Here is a 26041-nt window from a genome sequence, read left to right as displayed (position 1 = left end):
TCATTGTACAACAGGCAGAGCCAGAAGACCAACATCAAATGTTCTAAGTTTGTGCATATGAAAAGTTGCAGGGTAAATTTTGGTCTCCTGTTGCTGTGATTTATTTTGCCAGGTGTGCAACAACTCAGCTAAGGAAACCATATGTTTCTCTGGCTTTGTACCAAGAAGTAAAACCTTTTTTTTTTTTTTCCCTAAAAGAACACCAAACAGCTAAAAATTAAAACTCTAAAACTAGAATCAAAATAATTATTCAACAGACTGTATAGGGTTGGCTTGATATTTATTTTCTCTATGTCATATTTCTTTGATGTAAATTAAAAAGTACATACTAAGGTTACACAGATTAATTTGCTTGGCATGACAACATGCACTACAAAGGCCAGAGTCCAGCTCAGCTCCATTAAATAGGTAATATATTTTGTTTAAAGTTTCAATTAAAACCTGGGGTCAAAAGATAAAATGGTCCCTGTGGGATCTTGAACACTTTAATGCCAATATTAGGATTGCTTAAGGATCAGCCTGTACTCTAGATGTCTTTTGCGTTCTTGAAATCTGATATTGTACAGTTGATTGTATTACATTGCTTTTAAAACCACACTGGCCCACCTGCTACAGTAATTCATACTCCTTGCCAGTGAAGTGGTGTGAGGTGGAGCATGGGGGCTTTATTTTAATATTGAACAGTAAGAAGATGTTGGGGTGACATTGTTCAGGATTAGACTGGGAAGCTATTGTCATAAAGACAAACGTCATGATCGCATTTCATCTGTCCTTGCCAACTAACATCTGAACGTCTATTTTCAAGTGCATTTAATGCAAAGTCTTGCAAACCTTTTTGATGAGAGAAATGCAAGTTACAGAAGAAACTAACGTTGCAGGAGTGAATATGGTTAATGACACTGTTCAGATTTCTTCTTGCTAATCTGCTACATTGCACACGGACAGAAAACAAATCATACGCTAGTGAAAGCCAGGTACAGAACAGGAAAGGGGAGCCAGATTTTACATCTGGTGCAGAGGTTTGCATCATAAGTATAAAGGCTTAGCATGTAGCGAGACTTTCTGTGTTGATGATTATAACATAACTATCACTTTATTTGATTATGCTTTGGGGTGGATGTGGCTGTTTGTACAAACCTGTTAACATTGTTAAGGCTCCTATCCCATTTTCCCCTTGCTCCCATTAAATGTTTTTTTATTGAATTACTTTTAAATATTGTTTAGAATTCCAAGAAACACTTTTGTTGGTGTAGTTTTACAGTTCATACTGTGCAAGACTTACTTTTTAAGAGCCAAAGATGATTAAGCTGTGAAATGCGTATCCCACTTCATAACTTATGCAGAGCATGTTACCTACACTTGTCTGAGCTCCAGTCATCAATGCACTCACTACGCATCTCACAAACCTTTCCTGATAATTGCTTACTAAATGTGCATTTCAAACACTTTTTTCTTGAAAGATTGTCTTGGTTGGAAAAAAAATGGTTTTTTTTTTTCTTTTTTTTTTCTTTCATATGTGTATCTTATTTCATGTTCTCGAATGAGAATGGAGTCCACTCCAGTAGTAAGGGGTGTAAAAGGTTTTGCTTCCTTTTTCCCCCTCAAGCGCCTTCCTGCTGCTTTAACCCTAACCCTGTCCGAGACTTTGCAGACTACTGTAGTTCATATCTGCAGTCCAAAGCTTGAGTGTAAATCTCTGGGCTGATTGAGCTGTCTCCCGTTTTTTCACTTTGTTTTGTTTGAAGGATTCAAACTGGGTATGAAGGCTACAGCAGTGAGTTGCTGAGTGGGTGGGACATGCAGTGTTTGAGACCAGTTTTTTTTTAGACTGTTGATCTTTAGTTTCTTGTGAAATGCCTGAATATGCTTAGACAATATTCTGAAAGGGCCAAGAATGTATTTGTACTTTAAACATACAGGATTTTGTATGAAAATAAATACTAACATAACATTTGTGGGCTAAAAATATAGTCCAATACTGAAACTGGACTCCAGGGATTCCAGTTAGACATGATCATAATAGAAAGTGCTTCTATTAAGAGTATTTTAAAGAAACCTGTTCTGGCATAATGTCCATGTTATACTGAAAAAAACATAAAACATAAAATAAAATGAAATATATGTATAAAATGTGTACGTAAAGTAAAAGGCAAGAAAAGAGTACAATCACTTGTTCAGTTATTAATTCTTAGTCAGTTTGTACCTTACAATTTACTGCTGGCTGCACATCTGTTGGGAAATGAAAATGAACTTATCTGTCTCAGGTGAGCTCAGGGCCTCCGTTTCTGTCAGTTTGCTTCGTTCACTGGAACTCTTTGTGTAACAACAAACAGCTGTGCTAAGTCCATGCTGTTCCATGCTGCAACTTATTTTATTTTGCCCTTCATTTGTATCTGTTTTCCACTTCAGGTATTTTCATTGAAAAGTAGATTACTGGTCTAATTAAATCAGATCAAAGGCTTTGCTTTGGCTAATTGAGAACTATAAGAATCTGCTCAACCAAAGTAAATGTGGATTGACTCCCTTCCATCAAAAACCCTCCTAAAATACAATGCACTCCTTGAAATCTTCAAGGAGATTATTCTGTGAAAGGGAAAAAAAAAATAGAATATGCTTAGTCTATGCAGAACTTGATGCTCATTAAGCTCACATGCTTCATCTGTTTCAGAGATGTACATGCACTGCATATTTATCACCAACACTGAAAAGTGCAGTGTATTTTGAACAATAAAATATAACATCAAACTATGCTCCTAGATTTATTATGTTATTGTATGCACTGATACCTAAGAGAAAAAAAAAAAAGAAGGAAATTATGTATCTAGAGAGGTACATTTATGGCAAGAGCACCTGTGGCCTTAATTTGCACAGGAGGACTGCACATCTGTGTTATGAAAGACACAGACCCATTGTGGTACGTGGGGTCATAGACCTCTCCATCTTTTTCTAAGGCAACCTGTTTATATTCCCAATCCAAAGAAACAATGGAAAAATGAAATTTGAATCCTGACTGAAGGTATATGATAGACCTTTTCCTTTTTAAAATGCACCTCCGTTGTCTTTTCTCTTTTGAGATCTGCTCTTGTCAATGCCAAACTCTCTTCTGGGATTTTATATTTTTACCATCCAGAAATTTTGGTGGCAGATAACTACATATGCACATTTACTCTGCATTGTCTCCCCTAGAGAGAGAATTTTTCAGTTGTCTTTTCAGCAATATCTTTTGAAATCCTAAGAGAAGGACCACAGAAGAATTTATGCTCTTAATCTGAAAGTATGAGTACGTGGCACAGTGCTGTTACATTCATAGGTTCATTGTACTCACTCATCTGTAAGTCTACTGTGCTCCCTGCAAGAAGATGGCCTTTGCCTGGGTTTTGCAGAGGTCTGGCTGCCATGGTACTGAAAGAATGATGTTATCTGCAGTGCATCCAACACCAAGAAAATCAGAAATCGGAAGCTGGGAGGTTAATGGACAACCATGTAAGGTTCTTTCAGGCAAATGGTGTTTAATGGTCTTCTAACAATATACAATGTGTATAGCAAACCTCATCTTCTGTGTTTTCCTTTTGGAGGATTTGCATAAAGCTCATATTCCACTTCATTATCAAGTATAAAGTTAATGTTCCTGGGGAAATAGCTGGTAGTAAGCTGATCCTTTCTTCTTATTATTATTTAATATCAATATTTAATATTTATTATTATTGATATTATTCTTTAATTATTCGTAATTCATTTATCCTGTGATAATTTTAGCATTGTTTGTTTATGCAGTATTTTGAAAGAAAATTTTTCAGTCCCAAGGAATCTGAAGAAATGTAGAAAGATTGCTTTGGATAATGGTAGTCTTGCAATTGATCTCTCTTTCTTGCAAAGAAAATCAATCTGAGTACCAGAATTTTAGTTACAATGGTATAAGTCTAGTTAAAAGAGTCCATTACTCATTCCCTTGTCATAAAGTACTAATGGAGGTGTTATTGAACTACGTGTACAGTCCTTTAAATAAGGTTTAAGTTTCATATTAATGTGCTTTCTTGTATTATATTAGTAAATAAGAGCTACAATTTAATTATCTATGTTTCTCCTTGTGGAATAGGCTAAGGAATGAGTGTGTAAGTAGCAAAAGTGGGTGTATAAACAACCCTGTAAAAAACAAGACATTTTTTGAATGACTGATTTGTCTCCTTTTGCTCCAGTTTGCTGTTGAATTTTTTGCCACCATTCATTGTCAGGCACTGCTGCATGTGGCTGCATGTTGATACGTGTTAGGGAACTGAGATAACTCTCAGTTTTTCTTATGGTTACCACTGCCCTGAATTTCTTCTCTGCTGCTGTTAACTTTAATGGTAAAGTAGAATGCAACTTTCCTGAACTTTATAGACCTGACAGATCTCATTAATTTTTTTTTTTTTTGGTGTGTGTGTGTGTGTGTGTTTGATCTCTCTCAGTTTTTTAGCATGAGTTCTGAAAGATATTACAAATTAAATACTTGTTAAATTCTGAAACCTCTTTACGTGTACCACTGGTTTGCATACTTTCTGCCAACACAGGGTCCACTATTTTCCTAATGACTAAATCATTTATATTGCAACATTATAAAAATTCAGACTTGTAACTGACAATTATTGTTCTTATATTAATCTTTCTTAGACATAGAAATACATCCAGAATGATGGAATTCAAGCCATACATATTTTCTCTGTAATTTTGTTGGAAAACTATCTACAGATGAAAAGCTTTTTAATAAAATTACATTAGTCTAACAAATAAAATCACTTGATTTAATTAACATTTCAATTAACAGTTGCTAGATTTTTTTTTTTGTCTTTGAGTATGGCGGTTGCAGAGCCTTACTCAGTTTTCAAATCATTTTGATTTCTTTTTAAACAGGAGTGTCCTTCTAAATCATTTAGAAAAAGGAAATTAATAACAGACCCTCCAACAGTACTTCCTTCCATTGTAATGACACATTTTAATCACCTATAATGTAGCAAATCATGTGGTTTATGGGCACAAAACAGACTCTTCAGGAAGGAAAAAAAAAAAAAGTTCACATACAGAGAATTCCCTGTAAAGACTTTGAGGGAATAAAATTTCTTTTTCTACAATTTGACATTTAGATTGACATATCGTCAATGCTTCATTTCTAGAGGCACAGCTCAGAAATACCCTCAGAGTTTTAGGAGGTTAGCTCGTAAAGTAGCTGAGCTCTTAAAACCTATTAAAAATTGAATTTGCCAGTGCACTGAAGATGTTAATCTCTTCCTATATCAGAATGCATCATGAAAAATAGATGAGAGTCTTGGATCCTTCTGAAATTTGGCAGTGCATTCAGCACGTACTACCAGCAGATAACAACTCCATCTCTTATGGCTGCTTACATTTCTTTTTAAAGGATCTTGTTGCTAATTGCTTGAAACTTTGCCAAGCCGTAACAGGTTGGGCTGAAATTTTCCACATAAAATAAAAAAAAAGGCAATATGTTTTCCTCATTTCCTGTATGCTAAATGAAGCAGGAGCCTCTGGGAAAAATAGTAGGCAATCAAATAATTAAACATTCTGCCATAAAGCATACATCCAGAGAGACAGGAGCTAAAGGGAGCGTATAGCTTGTCTTCTGTTTTTTTCCAGTCTTTCAATACTTGACTTCATGACTTTGTTTTGCGCATAATAAAATATAATGTTATGCTACGTATTTGTGAGTGCCAACATAGTGGAAAAAAAATTTACATGATGAATTTGATCACGGGTGTTCATGTGTTTTTTCCTGCTTTTATTTTTGATTTGTTTGTTTTGATATGACTTTTTTTTTGTTTGTTTTAGTTATTTTGGTGGTGTTGCCTTTTTATTTTGTTTGTTTGTTTGTTTTTGTTTTAAATAGTTTTTTTTTTTTTGATAGAATCACTTGGGTACTGCTGGGACTGAAACATCAGCTCCTTCTATGTATTTAATCAGATATCCAAGACCAATGCAAGTATAGAATACTATTTAGACAATTGAATTAGAAATCCTGGTTTGCTAGCTTAATAGGCTTGTGGCCCTTTTTGAAATAACTCTATTTTCTGATAAAATTCACGTTGGCTCCCCTTAGCCTTGGACAGCATGACTTCTTACTCTACATCATGCTAATTCCTGAAACTCAAATTTCTGTGCCACATTTTGCCAAGTGTATGGTGACAAAAGTAGGAAACAAGCAAACGACAAAATCTAACTGGGCCTTGTCCAAATTTCTTTAATCAAGAAAACCCTCTCTAGCGTCTGTTAAAAAAAAAATAGTACTAGCTCACATGGTAAGAGGTCTTTCTATTTTGCCTCTTTGAGCAGGTTGGTGATACCTTTTTCTCTGAGTTTTGGAGGTGTAATAGTTGGCCTCAAGCTTGAACAGAAAATATAAATAATTCTGGGGAAAAATTATTTGGTATGAATCATCTGGTGAGATGGTGAAATCCTGACTGCTGCAGGCTTTTTCAGTCCTTCAGTTGGGCAGGGGCATATTTGCATCTAGAGCCCTTGCAAAAGAGCTGTGTCAGTGCTGGGTATTAATCTGAAAGCAGCTGTTCTTCACCACTACCTAGTTGTTGATACTGCTTACTTCCAATCTTTGAGAAATTTGATCGTGTTATTTCTTGGAGCCTTTCTTTCTCAGCATGAGAAGTCCTTTCTCAGAAAATTAAAGCCTACAATTATCTGTACCACAGTGTGGCTTTCTGACAGCACATTCTTCAACATTGCCTTCCTCAGCCTCTTACATTAAGGGGTTTTACTTTGAAAAAAATTCTAATTTTGGTCGTTTCATACGTGACTTCCTAAGACTAGCAATTTTAAAATTATGGATGCTGTATTCTAATTTAATCTAATTGTGGCAGATGAACGTATTTAACTATCTTCAGAGATTAGGGGTTTTTGTCTTGCTCTCCCACCAGTCTTTCAGGACTGTTTTCTTAACCTTGACTAGTTTTTTTTTGTTTTCTTAGATCTAGATTCTTGGTGTGTTATGGTTAAATGCAAGCTCATTCTGTATTATTCCTTCTGCTCCATGCTGTGCAATGTAGACTGATGAAAAAGAAGTAACTTTTCTATAGTAGATGTGATAAAAATTCTGTTCCTTAGAGACTTCTGGCTGAAACTTCACAGCTGGAGCTCTCTCTTGCAATTCTGTTCCAACAAGCCTTTCATCTAAACCATGCTCTTTCAGCCCTAACCAGGCCATAACTTAGAATCTCCTTGCTCAAGTGTCTGTAAGGCTATTTACTATTATTTTTTCATTGCAGGTGTTCAAAGCACTTCACCCTTTCCAAGATCTCTGCCCATTTAATAAACAGAAAATTATAAATGAGATAGTAAATCTGTGGAAATCTTGAAAATTCAGTGGCATTCTCACTAGCATGTGTTTCGCCCTATAGGAGAAGCATATATGAGAATGAGCCGGCTGCCAGAAGCGGAGCACTGGTACGTGGAGTCACTGCGATCCAAGAGCGACCACATTCCAGCACATCTCACCTATGGGAAACTGCTGGCCCTGACGGTGAGTTAATCAGCACTGCTGGGGGTCCGTCCCAGGCCTTTTCGGTAGGTAAGGTGAAGGGACAGGAAGACTTTGGCCTGAAAATTACTGATTGTAGTGTTCCAGTTATGCTTGCTAAGGAAGGAATTTGATAGTGTATGTTTTTTCTGTTGTGAAACATTGTAACCATGCCTGAACTATCACCTCCTCTGTGCTGGAATAAAACAGTAGTTAGAGCACTGAAACTATAATATTTGGTTAAAAGGGCCTTCTTTATCAGTAGTTAGGTCACAGGTATAATGATATAAATATAAAAAAGGTATCTAGTGTTTGACCCAGGGCTGTTGTAACAACCCGTGGCAGAGGTAGGGGTGTCCTGTACTTTGCAACTTACGTCTCATGCTTTGAATTTACACCTCTTTAGAAGTGTCTCTTTGAGCATGCAAAATGGAAATAAACAACTCCTGTCTAAAAGTTACTTCTAGCAAATCAGAAGAGTTGGACTTTTTAATTTCTTCAAAATCTACTCTGCCTTTTCAGTAAGGAGGAACTTTCAGCTCCAGGTAGACTAGCCCCATGATAGTTACAGCAGAGTGCCAGTCTCTCCTTGATTTTCACACATTTTGAAGATGAAAAGGGTTTTCTGTTCTATTGACTAAAATAGCCCTGTTTTAAAACTACCTTTCACTTCTTTCGTATTTTTTTCTGACAGCATCCTCTTTCCTGTCTGTTTCTTCCACATTTGCTTTAATTGTTCACCCCACTTGTTTCATATATCCTTTCTATGCTCTACTGATACGCCTTTGTATGGCTCTTCAGTCAGCGTGCCTGAGCCTGAATCAACTTTTCACTCAACTTTTCACCAGCTGTAAGCTTTTACTTTGACCTTGTTTATGTCCTGACCAATCTTTAAGCAAAATATGTCCTTGGACACAGGGTAGAGATCAAGTCAAGAAAAACAGTTCAAAATTAATTTCAGCAGATCCACTGCTGCTAAAAGTATCTGTATTTGCAAAAGGGGGAGAGATTAGAACAGAAGGCCTCTATCTGAGCAACAAGTAACATAATTATAAAGAATTAAAAAATTTTCGGTCTTATCACTTAATGTTGAATAGTTTTATAAAAACTCTCTTGATGAGAGGTTGTAGCTTGAGCTAGAAGTCAAGCTGTTAGTGTTATATTCGCAGTCCCTGTCAAATTCAGTCTCTGGAAAAACATTGTTCTGCTAAGATTTCCAGTTCTTGTTAGAATTTCCCAGATATTCACGAATGCATGCACTCACTGACTACCTTCCTCTGGAATGGAACTATAAGTAGGTTATACAGCATAATTACCTAAATTACCTTGTTTTTCCAGCAGATATCTTCATAGCTTGCATCTAAGAATAGTATCAAAAAGACAGTATTATTGGTTTTTTCTTAGATCTTTGACACAGAAATTCCAATTTGTTAGAATTGCTGTGGGGAAAGGAAGAGATTTCTCAATTAAAATCCATTTTCTTTTTCCTTTCCCCCTCCCTCTCTCTTTCTTTTCCTACCCTTTGTACACTATGGTTAGTTTTGTTCATTTTCTGGACTTCCGTGTATGTGAAATATAAGCCTGCTAAGGAAGGTCTTGCAGTTGCTCAGGGAAAAAAAAGTCTCTTAATTTTCTTCAAAATAACAAAACCCCTAAATCCAATAACTCCTTACAGGCATTGTGAGCCACTGAAAAGAAATTCTGGATTTTGTCCCCTCATTACGAATGTTCAGTTATAGGATTAACTATCAGTGGCATACCCCAGCTTTGGAAAGGACGTGATGAATAATGTGCGCAAATCCTTATAGTAGAATTGAACTGTTTGCTTTTCATCAGGGATATAAACACAGTATGCATTTGAGGTGGATTTTGCCTTGAGGATCTCAACTATGCTTGTAGAAGAATGTGTCCCATTAGCAAAAAGGACAGGAGTTATATACAGCTTTGAAGACTGAAACCCTTACCATGCTAGGCCAATAAAATACTCTGCCTGTCCCTTCCCAATGCATACTTGCTATTCTGTACTCATTCTGCCATAACTGTAGTCTGTTCCCATCACACCTGTTTATTATCATCTCTTGACACTTTTTTTATTTCTGCCACTTCTTCTGATATTCAGGGCAACACGTACAGATAGGGCTCATGTCTATTCTGATAACAGCAGCATAAGCTGAAAATGCAGCGCTGATGTCCTTATTGCCTGTAGTGACATTTTCATAAATGCAAGAAAACACATTGATGACAACGTAATTAGAGATAGTGGGAAATTTCACAAGTGGATATTTCATTCATGACAAAAATGTTAATTTGTCTTTTTTGTATTCAAATTCATTTTATTTGGTTCTTTTAGTTACAAAGTCTGAAAAGACATTAAATAAAAAAATTGGATGATGGAGAGATTTGGCAGTATAATACAAATTTTTATCTCTGTGTTGGTCACTTATCCCTAATAAGTTTTGCAGTCTACCATCTGCTCGATGATTCACATTAAATGAATTTTGACTAGTTTCTAGCCTGTACTAGTATTAGTTCCCATCACAAATATATGATTGCTATAAATGACATCCTTCCTGCAAGACTGCACAGACTTTCCTGGGGTTCAGTAGCTCTAGAACTACTCCCTTTGGCATAGTTGTTTCAGTCCATACTGATCATGAGGTACCACAGTGATTTATTCTTCCATTTAACTTTGCTACCTAGGCTTATGGTCATTTATTCACAGCCGGTGTATTTATGAGGGAGAGAAGTCTACTTCAGTAAGTTTTCAGATGTTAGAGGAGAGATGTTTTAGAGGCTTGTTTCCGTTCATCTGTCATATGCATTTTGGAACCAAACCTTCAGACTTTTTGCAGTCCTTTGTCTGAATGCAAGTAATGAGACAAAACTATTGATAACACTTCTCTGTCTCTTTCCCAGGAGAGAAATGTGAGATGTTTGATAAAGTGAAGGGTAGGAGTAGGTGCTAATATAGATAGAAAATTCTTCTCTGTCAGTGAAGTTGAGGGATGGGGGCGAGAGAAGTAGGATTTTAGACAAGTTCCCAAGTTTCAGCCAAACGCAATTGTATTATTGTACTATAAAAAAAAAAAAAAAAAAAAAAGAGGCAGTAAAATCTAACCTGTGAAGTTCACAAATTCGGCTATGTTTTACTTCCTGACTTCGTTCCAATAAAGCAATAAAGTGGCGTAATTTCAACCCCCGTTTTTTGCCCCCTTATGTCTGTTGCCAGTATTAATGCTTACTTCATGACATGATGCATTTATTCCCTTAGTGCCAATCTAAATACCTGCACCAGCTTCTTGTACCTTATGTTTTGTTTTGTTTTGCTTTGTTTTGTCGTTTTTTTCCTTCCTATGAGGAAATGTGAGGCTGACCTATAGCCAGTGTGTAGACTGGAAAACAGCTTGCTCATTATAGCAGGCTATCATTTCCCAACTTGCAGCAAAAACTTGTCAGTTTCATAAACAGAGACATAGAAACAAGTGAACATTCTAGAGAGTAAACCATTATTTTATTCATGTTGCCTTGGTTCTGTCAAACACAAACTAGAATCTCTGAACATGAAAAAGCATCTTTTCTGAATTCATGATTACCTATCCATGTCCTTTTTTTCCTTTTTTTTTTTTTTTAAATAATGGATTTTCCAGCACACTTAAAGGTACAGTATTGTACATGAGTTTAGTAACTTAGCAATGAAAAAAAAATGTTATATATACATTTATTTCCAACTTGAACAATAACCACACCACATGAACAATCTGGTCTAAAGAAAATACTAAGTCTAGTTTGAGTAGGGAATTGAACAGGATGATATCTTAAGGTCTTTTCCAGCACGAATTGTTCTATGATTCTATGTAGCTATCTTTGTTTTTATGCTGAAGCTAGTTCCAGTTTACTAAAATGCATTATCCTGAGTCAAGGCCCTTTTACAGACACATATTTCATATTGAAGACTATTATTCTCTTATATTGAAAATAGGTTTTAAAGGAGGATTAGCTTGTACTGGAATGGGTTACCTTTTCCAAGCTCTAAAAAAGGTAAATCACAATTCATCTGCTATGATAAACTTAAAATGATTGCAATCATGCTGTAAGTGACAGATATTAATTCATGTCATCATCTCTATCCATTTGCATGTAGCTAATGTTGCTACTGTTCCGAAGGGCAATTTAAATTTTAAACTTGCATTTTATGAGAGATGAGATGAACAATAGCAAGCAAAAGCATAATCTATGCTATTTAATTTTACTTGTGCTAATTCTCATATTTTTTATATGCTCAGTGTAAGTGCACATAATTTGTAGATGATTTCATTCATAAACATGCATATAGTCTGAAAAGTCCTCATAAGAAAACATGAAGTTATTTCTGTTCAATATTCTCTTTCCCACAGATGAACAACACTAAAAACCTCTGAGAGTGTTTGTAAGCAGCTTGTTTACTTCTAGAAATAATTTAATGAATAGTACAAAATGTACTTATTCAAAAACAGGGAAATTCTTGAAACTTTTTTTTTGAGGTTAGAATTATGGGAAAATTGAGATTATAGGGTGTTACAAGCCCAATTTCTAACAGTTTATTAGACAAACCTGAAAAAATAATGTTTTCTTCTTTAAAGGCTACATAAATTTTTGCATGTGTATACCTGGAAATATGGAATGATGCAAAACTAAGGAAACCCAATAAAAGGAAAAAGTGAAATAAAAATCCAAATAAAACAATCTTCCCTTCACCACCCCTGAAAACCTGCTGATGACAACATCTGGTCCAGCAACATAATTTCAAATGCTGAATGTGACGTTTCTTCACAAAATTATTCTCAGTTAAATTTACTTTCTGAATAACTGTAAATATACATTCCTAAAACTCAAAATACGCTGTTCAGCTTGTAATAACTTTAATTTACATTTTAATACCGATAGTATGAACACAAAGCAAAACACACACACAAGAACAAACCACACACACACAGAAAAATGGGTGTTAATTTGTCATTGATTCTTGAAACGCTTAAATGGCATATATGCATGCATAGTGCATATTTGTATGCAACAAACTTTTGAGTCAATTATTTACTAATGATAAAATACATATTTTTTAAGTTTTGTTGTTGTTTTTGTTTTATTTTTTTTTAGTGCAAATACTTGTCTTTTGTCTTGTTAGCTTGTTGTGATACAAGAAATGCCAGGTGGTCTTTGGCGTGCTGCTGTATCTGCAGAAAAAAAGAGACCATTAAGGCTCCAAAGGAATGACTAATGAATTTACAGTTCCATAAGTCACAAGTATTTCATAACCCATATATTGGATAATGTTATATGTTCATATCTAAAGATTAAAGGTTACTAGGCTACAATTTTCCTGATAACATATTAGAACAGCAAAAAATTAGTGGTTAAAAAGCATGATTAGTAGCTCAGCTAGTCAAATAATGGAAAAACAGACAGATGTCTGTGGCTTAAGTTGGTGCTTTTGTTATTGTTTATTTTTCAGAAATATGTGGCTTTTTAGGACTTACTTCAGTGCTTTAGCATTTTATATTTCCAATGTTTTTTCATGTCTTTAATTTGTTACACTGAATAAATTACAAGAGAAATTTGTCAATGGGACATGCTAGTTGACCTGTCCAGTCTACTTGTAGTACATGAGTCTAGAGTCACGGAACCTGAGCCTCATCCCTTGCTTAGCTAATTTATTGCTGTATCATAAAGAAAAACATAATTTTTGTGAAGTATTTAAAATTGCAAGGCTCCCAGTTCTAAGATAAAAACGAGTCTGTCAGAATGACAGTGCCAGGTGAGGCCTTGAGCATAAGCTGTAATTTATTTTCCATTTTATGAACAGACCTTCCAGAAGAAAAAGGGTTGGCTATCATCTAAAAAAACATAAAATAAAAATCATGCATAAGTAAGGTTTTTATAATTTTCTTTTCTCCTGTCACTTTAATCTCCTCTTAGAGAGAAGATTGAGAAGCCCTCCCTTCTCATGTCTGGCCTCTGCCACCAGGCCATGGATGGCTGTTGTAGTAGCACTCAAGTCTGAGAAGCTTTATTTCAGTTGTAGATAAACTTGGTTTGAAGATTTGTTTCATCTGTTATGAGTGAAGTTGAGCCCACAAACCACCCCTCACAGCTTGCAGCAGTGCCTGTAATTGCTCATGTACTTAGGGACAGCCCCATATTGTAACATTTATCATTTTGCATATAGGAATTATAGGCTTTACTGTATTCCTGTGGAAAAAAAAAATGCACAGTGTTTCTTGCATTTTACATGGCTCCACACAGTGCTGTTAATCTTCTGTTTTTTACTGGCTTGGAAAATCACCCAAAGTGCTATAAAAAAAATTTACTTTGCCTTGTAAAATTTCTGTGTTACAGCTCCAAACCATATTAAATTCAGTAATAATCACCCTAGAATGTTCCCTAAAATCTAAAATATTTTATTTTAAGACGTCTTCTCCAAAGGGGGACGGTGAGAAAGGAGGACATAGACTGATAGACTGATAGACACTTGGCAGTGTTTTGGATTAAAATAAAAGAAACAGGATTGTGACATTCCAGTATTGACACTGAAGTTAAATACATTTTTTAAGGTTCAGAATATCCTCTCCCCAGTGGGTGGCCAAATTTTTGCCCACAGTTGTTTGTTGCTTATTTTCCAGACAAACAGAAGGCCAGAAAGCTATGCTGCCATTGTTGATTAGTTGCTAAATTACTATCAAGTAAGATAGTGCCACTATCAAGTACCCTACTATATTCAGTAATTGGTGTAGTCCTTGAAAGTCATCTCAGAATAAATACAAATAAATGACAGCATGGAGGTAAATGAAAGGTGGGAAGAACAGAAAGACATGGGACAGCATAGGCAAAGGGGAACGTAGTGCAATAGCGAATAGACTAATTCAACGGTTTCTATTTCTGTAATTATTTGCTTATTGTGTTCCAACACAGAAAGGAAATTTGCATTTGGATAGCTCTGTTATATTGTCGCTTTTTATTTCATTGTTCAATTGCTAGCAATTGCTATCAGCTTACACCAATTGGAAGGAAGCATGGGCAAAGTAGTACAGCCATGAAGTCAGAAGAGTCAGTTCTCTTCTGAGTTAGCAGTTGAAAAGCTGTATGTTAAATGTAGGTAAGATTTCCTAGAACGGTTTATCCCTTCTTTTAATAATTAATAACTTTAAAACAACAACATATATATTTTTAGTGATATTTATTTTGGGAATGATAAGTAGATGCCGACACATACAGAAATCTTAAAACTATGAAAAGACTTTTTCTGAATAGGTCATTTGATTAGATGAGCAAAGCTGTGAGATATTTCATTTTGGGAGGCTAAATGCCCTGGCTGTTAGTACTGTATCTAGGAAGACTTTTTTTTTTTAAATGAAAATCATATATTTCACTTAAACACCCAAAATAACAAAGTACTAATGACACTGAATACTTCAGTAGGCCCTCCCTAAGAAATCCAGTTGAGCCAAGAAATGTCCACTTCTTCTCTGTGTTCAGTTTGTCTTTGAGTCTGACACAGACACTGTAATTTTTCTTGCCACTTTAAATTCCTTGGGGCTTAAAACTGATCCAAACACAAGGTTTGGATTTAGTTCTGAAATTTGCAAAATGTCAGAAGTTGTTTTTGTTTCCAGTTTACAAGCAATTTGTTTGTAGGGGATGGGGGAGTCTCTTCAATGTGGAAAGTCATGTTTATTGACTTCAGAACCATAGGCCCTATTTATTTATTTATTATTTATTAAGTCTGGTTATCTGGTGCATCTGGAGCATTAACACCTCCAGGCTGAATGTCAAGGTTTCCAAACTACAGAAATCTCAGTAAATGACATCTATTGAGCTTGTGTTTCTTCTGAGGTTGGCCACATGCCATAAATATTGCATCCATAGACACACTTCTCAGTCCCCTTAGGATATATGTTTGGCTGCATGCCATGTGTAACAGAACTAATTGTAAAATTGAGTATTTTCATTTAAATAGAAAATCTCCATCTTACTGGTTGGTAAATTACTCTGGTGCGGGTATTTAGGCACGTAACCCCTAACTAACCTCCTTCAGGGATCTCATCTTCTGTATCTTGTTTCTAACTTCCTGCAGACAGGAAAAGGGGAGCTCTAAACTTCTCACTTTACTCAACATAAATTTAAAGCTTGTTACAGAAAACACCACTGACACAGGATGAACTGCTTCCATGAAAGAGAGAGATCTTTTTGTTTTGTTACATGGTTGAATGTAGCTGCCAGTCACCTGTTACTACTCTGTGTGTAGTAATTTTGTCAGTAATCACAGAAAAATGCAAGATATAAGCCAAATTTACCGTAGAAGAAATTCATAGGACTCAGTGAAAACAGTATGTGGAGATAGTGAATTTATATTCTACTGACTGGCTAGTGAAATATGAGCAGATATTAATACATGACTTTATCAGAAAATACAAAATGTGGCTTAAGACTGAATGGAAAGTGCCTAAAATGGAAATTTACTTAACATTTCGTTACATATTCTTAAAATAAAATAATCTAAAGTTTCATGACCAAGGTGAACATTTCAATAAAGGTCTAGACAGGAAATAAATCAGAAAATATGGAATGAAATGTGTTTTTTAAAGGTTTACTTAAGATTGTACACAATCTTCATGAGTGTTAACAGTGATTTAAAATGAAGTAAATAGCTTTTAGACTTCGAGTTGCCCCCCCCCCCAAAAAAAAAAAAAGACTAAAAAATAGTATATATTAAAAAAAAACAAAAAACACTTCAAGGAAAAAAACACACCACCAACAACAAAAAAAAAACTCTGCCTATATTTCTTTTCTATACCATATTGAATGCTTTAGTAAAATGAGAATGCTTTTTGTGATATGAGACCCATAAAACAAGAAAATGGATGGGAAATAGCTCTAATATATTATTTCTTAATCAGATACATACTGCTTTACTTGAAAAAAATATCACCTTAATATACTCTGAATCATGCCCCGAGCCAGTAAAGTTATGAGCTGTGCTTTAGATTCCTAAATCTGTATGTAAGCAGTGATGTCACATTCAAAAATGCTTAAGCTCCAGTGGATTCCAACCAAAGTCAATGGGCAGTGCTTAAATCTCAGCTCTCTGGTTATCATGCCATTAATTATCCCCATAGATGTAGACTCAAGAACCCACTTTATCTTAATACTTTCTAAAATAACGTTGGCTCATAGAAGAATTCCACTGACTTTAGTAGAAACTCAGTCAGGCTAGTAGATGGATTTTTAGTCAACAGAAGTACACCTGTGGTTAAAGGAGCGCGGGGGTGATGTATCTAGATGGAAGTGCACCACTTCCACTTAATGGACAAATAAAGGATTAAACTCAGGGGAGACCTTATCGCACTTTACAGGTACCTTAAAGCAGGCTGTAGCGAGGTGGGGGTTGGTCTGTTCTCCCACGTGCCTGGTTACAGGACGAGGGGGAATGGGCTAAAGTTGTGCCAGGGGAGGTTTAGGTTGGATATTAGGAAGAACTTCTTTACCGAAAGGGTTGTTAGGCATTGGAATAGGCTGCCCAGGGAAGTGGTTGAGTCACCATCCCTGGAGGTCTTTAAAAGGCATTTAGATTTAGAGCTTAGTGATACGGTTTAGTGGAGGACTTGTTAGTGTTAGGTCAGAGGTTGGAGTCGGTGATCTTGGAGGTCTTTTCCAACCTAGATGATTCTGTGATTCTGTGAAACTAAATCAAGATATTGCATTGTACTGGTCCCACGAAGGCTTATTTCTCAAAGTAACCCACTGGATTACGTTAGTGGTATTCAGACGTGCCTGTGTGAGGACCCTGGTCCAGTGAAATGACTGGGGAGGAGAGCATCAGTCACAATGTCAGGGTCAAGAATATGTGAATGTGTCATACTGGACAATAAGTAAGAAAGCTGCCTCATGTTTACTGTGAAGTAAATATTTTCATATAGTGAATATCATGCATTAGTAGTTACAGATTTATACCCTAATGTCCTCCAAAGTAAGTAATTTCTTGCTCCTATACACTGAGATATTACAAGAAACAGAAAAAATATTCTCCCGTTCTTGAAGTTTAGAGAGCTAGAACTTGAGAGTATCAGTGCTGGTAATTTCTTACTGTGCTTAGCTAAGGATATGGGGGAGGAAAACTTTGAAAAGGTGGCATGGAAAAGGTAGGTAAATACACACTGATTTTAGTTGGACAATGCTGAAAGAAGGACTTTGGATGACTGTAAACTTCGCCTCCCCACAACTACCTGTTTTTATAATAACGTGTACTACTATTTATTGCAAATCTTGCCTCACGTACATGTGTTTTTCTGGACCAGCTGTTAACCTTTAGAAGTCATTGCTTCTTTGCTGTGTTTCATTGTTTTTATTTTATTATGGTAAAGAAGAGATAAGATTTGTCTCTGCTGCAGGAAGTATAGATACTGAGATAAATTTTGGACCTTTGATGTGAATAATGCAAATCCCATGTACTTAAGTGGGATTAGCATTTGACATACAAATTGTAGTGCAAGACGTTCAGAATAAAAAAAAAAAAGAGCTGTAGAAACAGCAAAATGAGGGAAAAGAAGAATCTGCTGATTTAGATGCTTAAATAATAGATATTATATTAATTTTGTAAATATTAAGTTAGAGGAGGGATGGAGATCTTGTGTATGTCAGTGACCTCATTGTAAGATGTAACTAACTAAAACTTTTGAAAAGTTTATTGCTAATTTACTCAGTTATACACCATGTAAATTGTGTTTTTACTGTTCTGTGACACGTTTTATAAGGCAAAAGGAAATGTTTATGAAACAGGTCTGCAATAATTTGAAGAAACCTGAAATGAAGCCACAGGTTCAGTTCAGACATTTTTCCTCTCCTAGCATACTTGCTGTTACTGAAGGGGAATATCCTGGAGGGGAAAAAGGAAATATCTGAAATGACTGCTTTTTTCTGCATTCAGTGTCTGTATTTTAATCAATCTTCTATTAAGAAATCTTTTCCATAATTCAATTCTTTTTATTAAAAAAATGAATGCTTGCCAAAAAAATTGAGCAGAACTGGGGAATGACAGTCAACTGCATTAGCGATGCAGTTAAAGATGGTGCAACTATATTGAGGAGTGAAGTTTCTGTTCTGCTGATTAAACCCTTGTGCATTTGGAGAACGATTAATATTTACAAAATATGAAATCGGTTTAAATTGCAGAGACCACCTAACTAGTTGAACCACCTTGCTGGTAGCCACTGTGTCATCATAGTTTACACAAGAGAGTTATTCAGAGCTGCTCAGCTGTATTAGTCTTTTCCAATTTTATTAGCATCTCAGGGTCCTTGGGCCTCCAGGAGCCTGAAGCACACCAGCTGCCTCAACATGAATTTGGCACAGTCTGCCGGCACAGGGAGGGGAAGATTGTGGCGGGTATTAAAAACAGTAGATTTGTCCTCAGTTTTTAAATATTTTAAGGATAAATGCAGGGTATTTTACTTATCCGTCAGCTGTCCTTAGCTAGCTTTCTTTCTTTTGTCATACTAATCATACGTCTTTTGTAGGAATGCCCAGTTAACCAAATGTCTGACCATATTAGTAAGGTCAGACCTGTTGTCTCATCTCTAGGGAAGAAGCAACCAAGGAAGCAAAACCCCTTGCAGTCAACTTCTACAAAGAACAGGTGTCTTAAAAATCAACCTCCTGAATTCATATTTAAACATTTAACTGTTTCCCTGCTGAAACTGCAAGCAACCAGCCATTCTGATTTGAAGTCTGCATGATTTGTGGAGAGCAGGATATTTCTGAAAGCCAGGACAACTGGCATGCTAGGTTATAAGAGTCATGTGTCAGTTAAATTTACTTCTTTACGTTTAATTTCTGGAAGGTGCTAATCACTGGCAATTCTTCTTTATTTAGGCCCAGGAAAAAGAATGAATTTTTCTTTACTAATGGAAAACTGCTGAAAGTTTGTCTTCATTATAGGGTAAGGTCCAGGTCTGATAAGGAGAGTGTCAGCACCGTCTTCCAAATTGATTATTGAACTGTCTTCGTTATGGATTTTTTCCTCAGCAATGAGATTGCCATTCATTGTTTTATGTTTCTGTATCATTATGTATCAGTGCGCTGAGAAGCCATAAATATGCCAGTGCTTCTGTGCAGAGGATCTGCATTAGGGTTTGGGCTAGGACCACCTACTTATTTCTCCTGAGCAAACCAGTAGCTGTCAGATAGCACCTTTTCATTAGCTACTGACCTGGACTGGATGTGAACTGGTGACCAACAGGTGAAAGGTATTTTGTATCCCATTATTAATCCTCAGAGCCATCAAGTCCTTCTATTAAAATCTTATGAATAACTTTTTTTTATCCTTCAAATAAGTCTTCTAGCATGCAGTTGTAAACTTATATTTTTTGCTTTGTAAAGTTGCCAAAGCATGTGGTTGTGCATATACAACTGCACACCCTGCTGCTAGAAACTGGGAGGTTTCCAGTTGCTCTCAATGCATACATCTGTATGGGTCGATATACATAATGGTGAACATGCACACAAAATGCTTCCTGCACTAAGACTGCACTAAGGTACTTTTCAGCTGTTTAAACAATTTTTGTTGATTTTCTTTAAAAGCTATATTTTTTCCCCCCCCTTCATGCTATGTGTTTTATTTTACATGTGATGGGAAGGGACAATGATAGGGTTGTCATCTTAATGTAGCTACGCAATGGCAACATTCTGTTATGGTAGTTTATGTGTATATTGGATAGTTGAAAAAAATATACATATGCTAAAGTTTAATTGTAAAATAGCCTGATTCTGTCAAATGATTGGATTTTATATCATTTGACACAACAATACGGCATATTAAATCTATGTTGAGGTATTGACATTTTAGCAGCAGCCAGATGGCACCAAAGAGGACACATTAGATGGTATGGTAGAAGCTTCCTCAGAATGCCATTCTGCAAGAATTTTTTTATTTATTTTTTGATAAATATGGAAAACATAAAAATGATGGTCAACATGAACAAATGGAGCTGTGATGATCATTTGTAGTCAGATCATTTCATGTCTTGTGTGACATAATGTAAGATTTCCCCCCCTTTTCCTGTTAATGAGTATTTGGGCCTGTTAATAGCACAGTCTTTCTATTGATGCTATGTATACTGGCACCTGTCATCATTATGTACTCCAGGTCTCCTGACAGGCCTGAACTTGAGTGCAGTATGCCATTTGGAAAGTGCCAAAAAGAGTAGAGCAGTCATGTATTTTTGGTTTTCGTAGTAAATGAAAATTAATCATGTCTGACAAATGTTTGGGGCCTTAAAGTTCTGTAGGCAGAAGCTACGTATTTTGTGACTGTATTCAATGAACTGTCCTTTTATGTTCTAGAAATAGAGACAGAGTGCAACCAGCTAAAAGTAATGATGTTTGTTTGTTTAAACAACAACAAGAACAAAACAATGATGCAAAATCTGTAAACGTTAGTTCTGCCAGCATTACGGATACATACGCTTGGTGCTTGTCATTTTCGAGCCTCAAGGCTGGGTTTACATATGTCATGGTACCTTTTGCCAGATTAAGAATGCCAATCTTGGAGTAAAAGTGTTTAATTATAAACCTCGACCCCAATTAGTTTAATTTGAATAATTATTTTATATTAAACCAAATTTACCATGTGTTTTCAATTGGAGATTTTCTTCACTTTTTGTTCACAACTATGGTTGTATGCAATTAAAAAAAAATGCATTTAATCTTTAAATGTGTCTTTACTACTCTAGTAGATGAGGGAAAATTAGTCTGGACTATATGTAATATGGTACTCTTTTCTGAAAAAGAAAAAAAAAAAGAAAAAAAGGATAGCATATTCTGTCATGCAATTACACCAGTTGGTTTGCAGAAGCTTTGGAGTTATGTGTCTAAGGTATAATGGTTTACCAAAGTTTACTAAATAATCGGGTTAAACTCGTATTGCCTATGAGCTTTCATATTGTGAAACTACAATACTGTAAATGATAAGTCTGCTTGTATCTCAACCAGGATGCTCTCTTGGAAATTTTCCCGTTGTCTTGGTTTTGATAGAACCTAGTCTTGATATACTTCTTGGTGTGTTGCAGAACTTCTTTCTCTCTTTATTTAATTGTTTTTAAGGCCCTTGAGGGGAATACTGAGAATCTGGAGCAGCTGTAATCATGAACAGACCTCGTTACTATTCTTAGTTAACTTGTGGGATAGTGCAGGATGTATGCAATGTCTGTTTCCAGACCACAAAATTTGAGAAAGCCTCTATCTGTGAAATAACTATCAGGGCAACCTTGAGAGGTGCAGACCACAATGCCTTTCTTCCACAGTGGTTAAGCTTAACTGTTCTTTATTCTGGAGGCCTTCTATTTTATAATTCAAAACACAGCAACTAATTTCATGGGGATAGGGATAAACAAGTCACAGGTATCTTATCAAATAGCTAATGCTGATTTGCATTTGAGTATCAGACTAGGCTAATCCAGTGTTGATGCTTTTTTTATGAAAAGAGTAATCACCACTAATGGCTCTGCTCTGGCACTTTGTATCCCATAGTGCAACTTCAGTGGCTTGGTAATTTCAGTGACAAGAAAAGCTGTGGTTTAGAGTATTCCTGCTCTTCTCTTTTCAAAACAAAAACACCATTTCTGTTTTTTCTTTCTGTTTCTGTGTGGTTTTTTTTTTGACTGCTTTGCCATCACATTGACTATCGTCTCTAAAAGTTACCTTTTCTACTTAAGTTTTATGATTAACAGAACTGACTTCTGATGAAATCTTACTTGCCCCATTAAAATCAGAAGTATTTTCTATTTCTATTCCTTCATTTGCAATGCCTTTATTGTTGGCTAGCGTTATTTCATAGAACCAAAGCACGCTTTTCCCCTTCACCTCTTGTGGTTTTGTTTGTTTGTTTGCTTTCCAAAGGGAATGACTGAAACTTCCTCCCACCCTCCCTTCTGATTTTCCCTTTTTAGCTGATGCATGTCGGGAAAAGTGTGGATCTCCATGTTCACTCAAATCCCTTTACTATATATTTTTTTGCAGTATACTTCTGCCATTCCCTTACTTCTTGGACATTGATGATGTTGGACACATTTCTTCCTCAGCCTGGAGATCTGCAGCGTAAAGTAGCTGACCACAAAACTTGCTCTAACACTTAAGCAATCATATTTACTTAGGTTAAGTGTAGCGGTAATAGTAGTTGTTTTTCTCTAGTGCCTGGAGTTTGGAAATTGTAACTGCACATGATGGCTCCATGGTGACACACTGTTAAAATAATCTTCCCTCTTTTCCCCCCTCCTTTTTTTTTTTTTTTTTTTAAGGGACGCAAGAGTGAGGCAGAAAAGTACTTCGTGAAGGCTATTCAGCTGGATCCTACCAAAGGCAACTGCTACATGCATTATGGTATGTTTTAGATAGATAGGGTTTCCACACATATTCCAGGCTTGTCGTTAATCTCTGAGTGATTAAGGATTTGAAAAGTACTACTGGCATAATACCTTCTTTAAAGGGAAAGAAACTAATCTGCCATGTATAACTTCATCTCCATCTCAATTTGTTAATAACTACAGAGGGAGAGGTGAAGATTTTCTTATTTTGCATAGCTTTCCTCCTATGAGGGGAATTTCGGTATCACTGCTTCTCTGGGAAAGAAGAAAGGTGACTGCTGCCATATGTCAAAACCTCATGGCCTGGAATATCATTATTAGCAGTTTTGGCCTAACTTTGCTGACTGACGGTGGGTGGGCAACTAAAAGTTTTACTTTAGTGCACATGAGTTTTACATATCGAAGTGTCTGTTTTTTGTCAAAGATTTATGGATCTTAAATCTTCCTCCTTCCCGGCATCTTCATGGCTTGAAATGGATAAGTGTTACAAAAGGTTTCGACAAGTTGGCTATGTCTTTGTCATACGAAGGCATAAATGTGCTTAAAGCACACAGTTAATTTGAAGGTATCTTTATAAGTTTGGATTGGTTTTGCTAGATGTGCAAAAAATATTTCCAGATGTGATTACTCCCAAGGAACCAAAAATATTTAACTTTATGGGCTAATTCTTACTGATAATAGACAAATCTAGAAAAAAAAAAAAAAAAGTTACGTAGTCCCAGTTGGAAAATATGGAGAAGAAGTAATGGAAAAATATGGAAAGAAGTAAAAAATTTGTAGTTGAGGAAAAAGGTAGGGAACCATAGGCACACTGTATATATTTTTGTATATTGTTTTAATTTCCTCTTCTAATTCTAAGTGGTAAATGTAAGATAAATGAAAATAAGTGGCCAAAATGGAAAATTAATCTCACATAATAACCATGTCTTTACTTTGGGTGATTTCTTTGTCTGAATTGCTCACATATTATATTTCTGTTTGATCCTATTCAGTGTAAAATTCTGCGTGTTAGACTCCCGTAATTAATGGATGCATTGTTACTTTGAATGTGTCATGGTATTTAAATGAATGCAGCTCAGTGTTGCATTATTTTGTATTATAGGTCATTTCAGTTAGTGACATTGTCTTCTATTTATGCCTGTACAGATAAATTTGATATGTACGTAAGCTCCATTATTTGAATTAGATATTAGTATAGCTGATGATATCTCAAGATAATGAGAAAAAGTTGAAGTAGATTGTTTCTTGAAATCCTACTCCATCTCATTCCAGCCTTTCCTATTAAGAAATCTATCCTTAGCGAATAGGAAATCTATTTGAATACGAATTCAAAGGTAGGTCTCAACAATCCATTCTGGCATTGAAGTTAGGATTGTGTATATCTTATTACAGGTCTAGACTTTTTTCTTTTTCTCTCTCATTGCTTGATCAACTTTCCTGTTGTTTCCTGCAGTATTCCTTCTGTGTAATTTTCAGTTGGCCTATAAGCTAAAAGCAAGGGTATTCATATCATCATTCATCTCTGATGTATTTGTTTCTTCATTACCAGACTACAGTATTAAAATGGTGTATTGTTTCCTCATTAAGATTATTTCTTATCACTTCAGGCACAGGACTTTCTAAAATTTGAAATAAATTGTCCTTACTTTTGTCTCTTTCTCTCTCTTCTTTCATTCTCTACTTTTCCTTATATTTATTTATTGTATTGATCAGGAATCTTTAGTGTATGTTACCAGGAACATTCCAAATATTAAACACTGGTCCCTAGTGAACACTTTAAGTATATCTCTACATCCCATGAATTTGTTTTAGCACCTTGTCACAGGTATGGTCCATATTCTATATGCGAAACATTAAGCCACAGGGAAATATATCCATAGTTTACATATAAATCGTATTGTAGGGGTTCTTTTTTTTTTTTCTTTTTTTTTTTCTTAGCACGAATATATTGGAACAGCAAATAAAATAGTTGGCATTGATCCCTAATAAAACACATACCTCACTGAGCAGCCAAATGGAAGGAGTGGTCTGTTGGGACACAACAGTGTGTTGATGGGGTAGCATGAATATATGGACTGAAGATTTTCCTCCGAGTGCACATGTATACACACAGTTATAATTTCTGCTCCAAGGATGTGCAGATGTTCTTCTTGACTTCTAATTTTTGGACTTTTTTTTTGGAACTAAGAGAAGTAACTGTCGATACACTATATCTTTTAAGAGGCTTACACTTGTATTATAATGTGCTTTAATTCAGGCATTAAGCCAAAACTATTCTTAGAAAATGTGATTTAGTTCAGGAGTCAGCTTATCTGATCCCACAAAAATTTGAGCAGAGGTGAACAGTTTCCTGGTTGCTCCTTGGGATAATACCGCCATAGTATATTTCTGTGACCAAACTAGTGTTACAATTAGTTTTGTATAGATAATTTGCTGGCTTTGAATTTATGTGGATTTAGCTTTAAAGCAGTGTTTCTCTAACTCATTATGTTTGGAGATGTCTGAAAGGAGAACAAGTGGAAAAGCTGAAGAGCTATAAATCCCTCCATACTGAAGACATGATGCCACTTCATTGGTCATAAGGGAAGTGGCTCTTGCTCCAGTGACAAATGAGGGTGCCAGTCCCCTCTGAGTCAGAAGTGCAGGCAGCTATTCAGCTGCCCACTCTGTGCTCTTCTTAACGTATGCCATTTATCTGAACTTTGTGCAGAGCCATTGTCTTACAAAAGTGTGAGTCTTGGTGGGTGATACGGTACAAGCTATTGAGGTTCAGCACACTGCCAGAAAGACTGAGCAGATGAAATAGAGAAAAAGCATATCAATAAGGAATAAGAGAAATGGTAAAGGGAAAAATGCAGAAGCATCAGTATATATTATTTATTTATTTATTTATTACCACAAGCAAACAAATAATAATAATAAAACCCCTAAAATTACAGTGAAGTTTATGTAGTGGAAGTGTTTTACTTCCAAAGCTTTCTTATTTCCTTTATAATTTGCTGTCTAAAAGCAAAACAAAAGAAACAAAAAAAAGTGATACTAAAACAGGTTTCATTTTACTTGTTGCTATAAATAAGCATTGTTAACATGCCTCTTAAAGTGTATACAGTTGTCTCTCTCCAACACA

The 26041-nt window shown here is 35.7% G+C and overlaps 1 protein-coding gene across 8 annotated transcripts in view; it reads left to right on the top strand.

The window, feature by feature from the left end:
- TMTC2 (transmembrane O-mannosyltransferase targeting cadherins 2) overlaps positions 1–26041 on the top strand; it is a 369395-nt gene that overhangs the window by 188583 nt on the left and 154771 nt on the right. For all 8 annotated transcript variants that reach the window (XR_010830965.1, XR_010830962.1, XR_010830966.1 and 5 more), the window contains 2 exons: positions 7404–7525; positions 22849–22930. Coding sequence is in view for 5 of the 8 variants with exons in the window: in XM_048061231.2 (XP_047917188.1) it covers positions 7404–7525; positions 22849–22930 (204 nt within the window). In the remaining 3 variants the exon portion in view is untranslated. The remainder of the gene's footprint in view (positions 1–7403; positions 7526–22848; positions 22931–26041) is intronic.

Source organism: Anser cygnoides, chromosome 1 (genome assembly GCF_040182565.1).
Source record: "Anser cygnoides isolate HZ-2024a breed goose chromosome 1, Taihu_goose_T2T_genome, whole genome shotgun sequence".
In the NCBI taxonomy this organism is placed as follows: domain Eukaryota; kingdom Metazoa; phylum Chordata; class Aves; order Anseriformes; family Anatidae; genus Anser; species Anser cygnoides.
The sequence above is the reverse complement of the archived record's forward strand: the minus strand, read 5'-3'. Positions and strand labels throughout refer to the sequence as shown.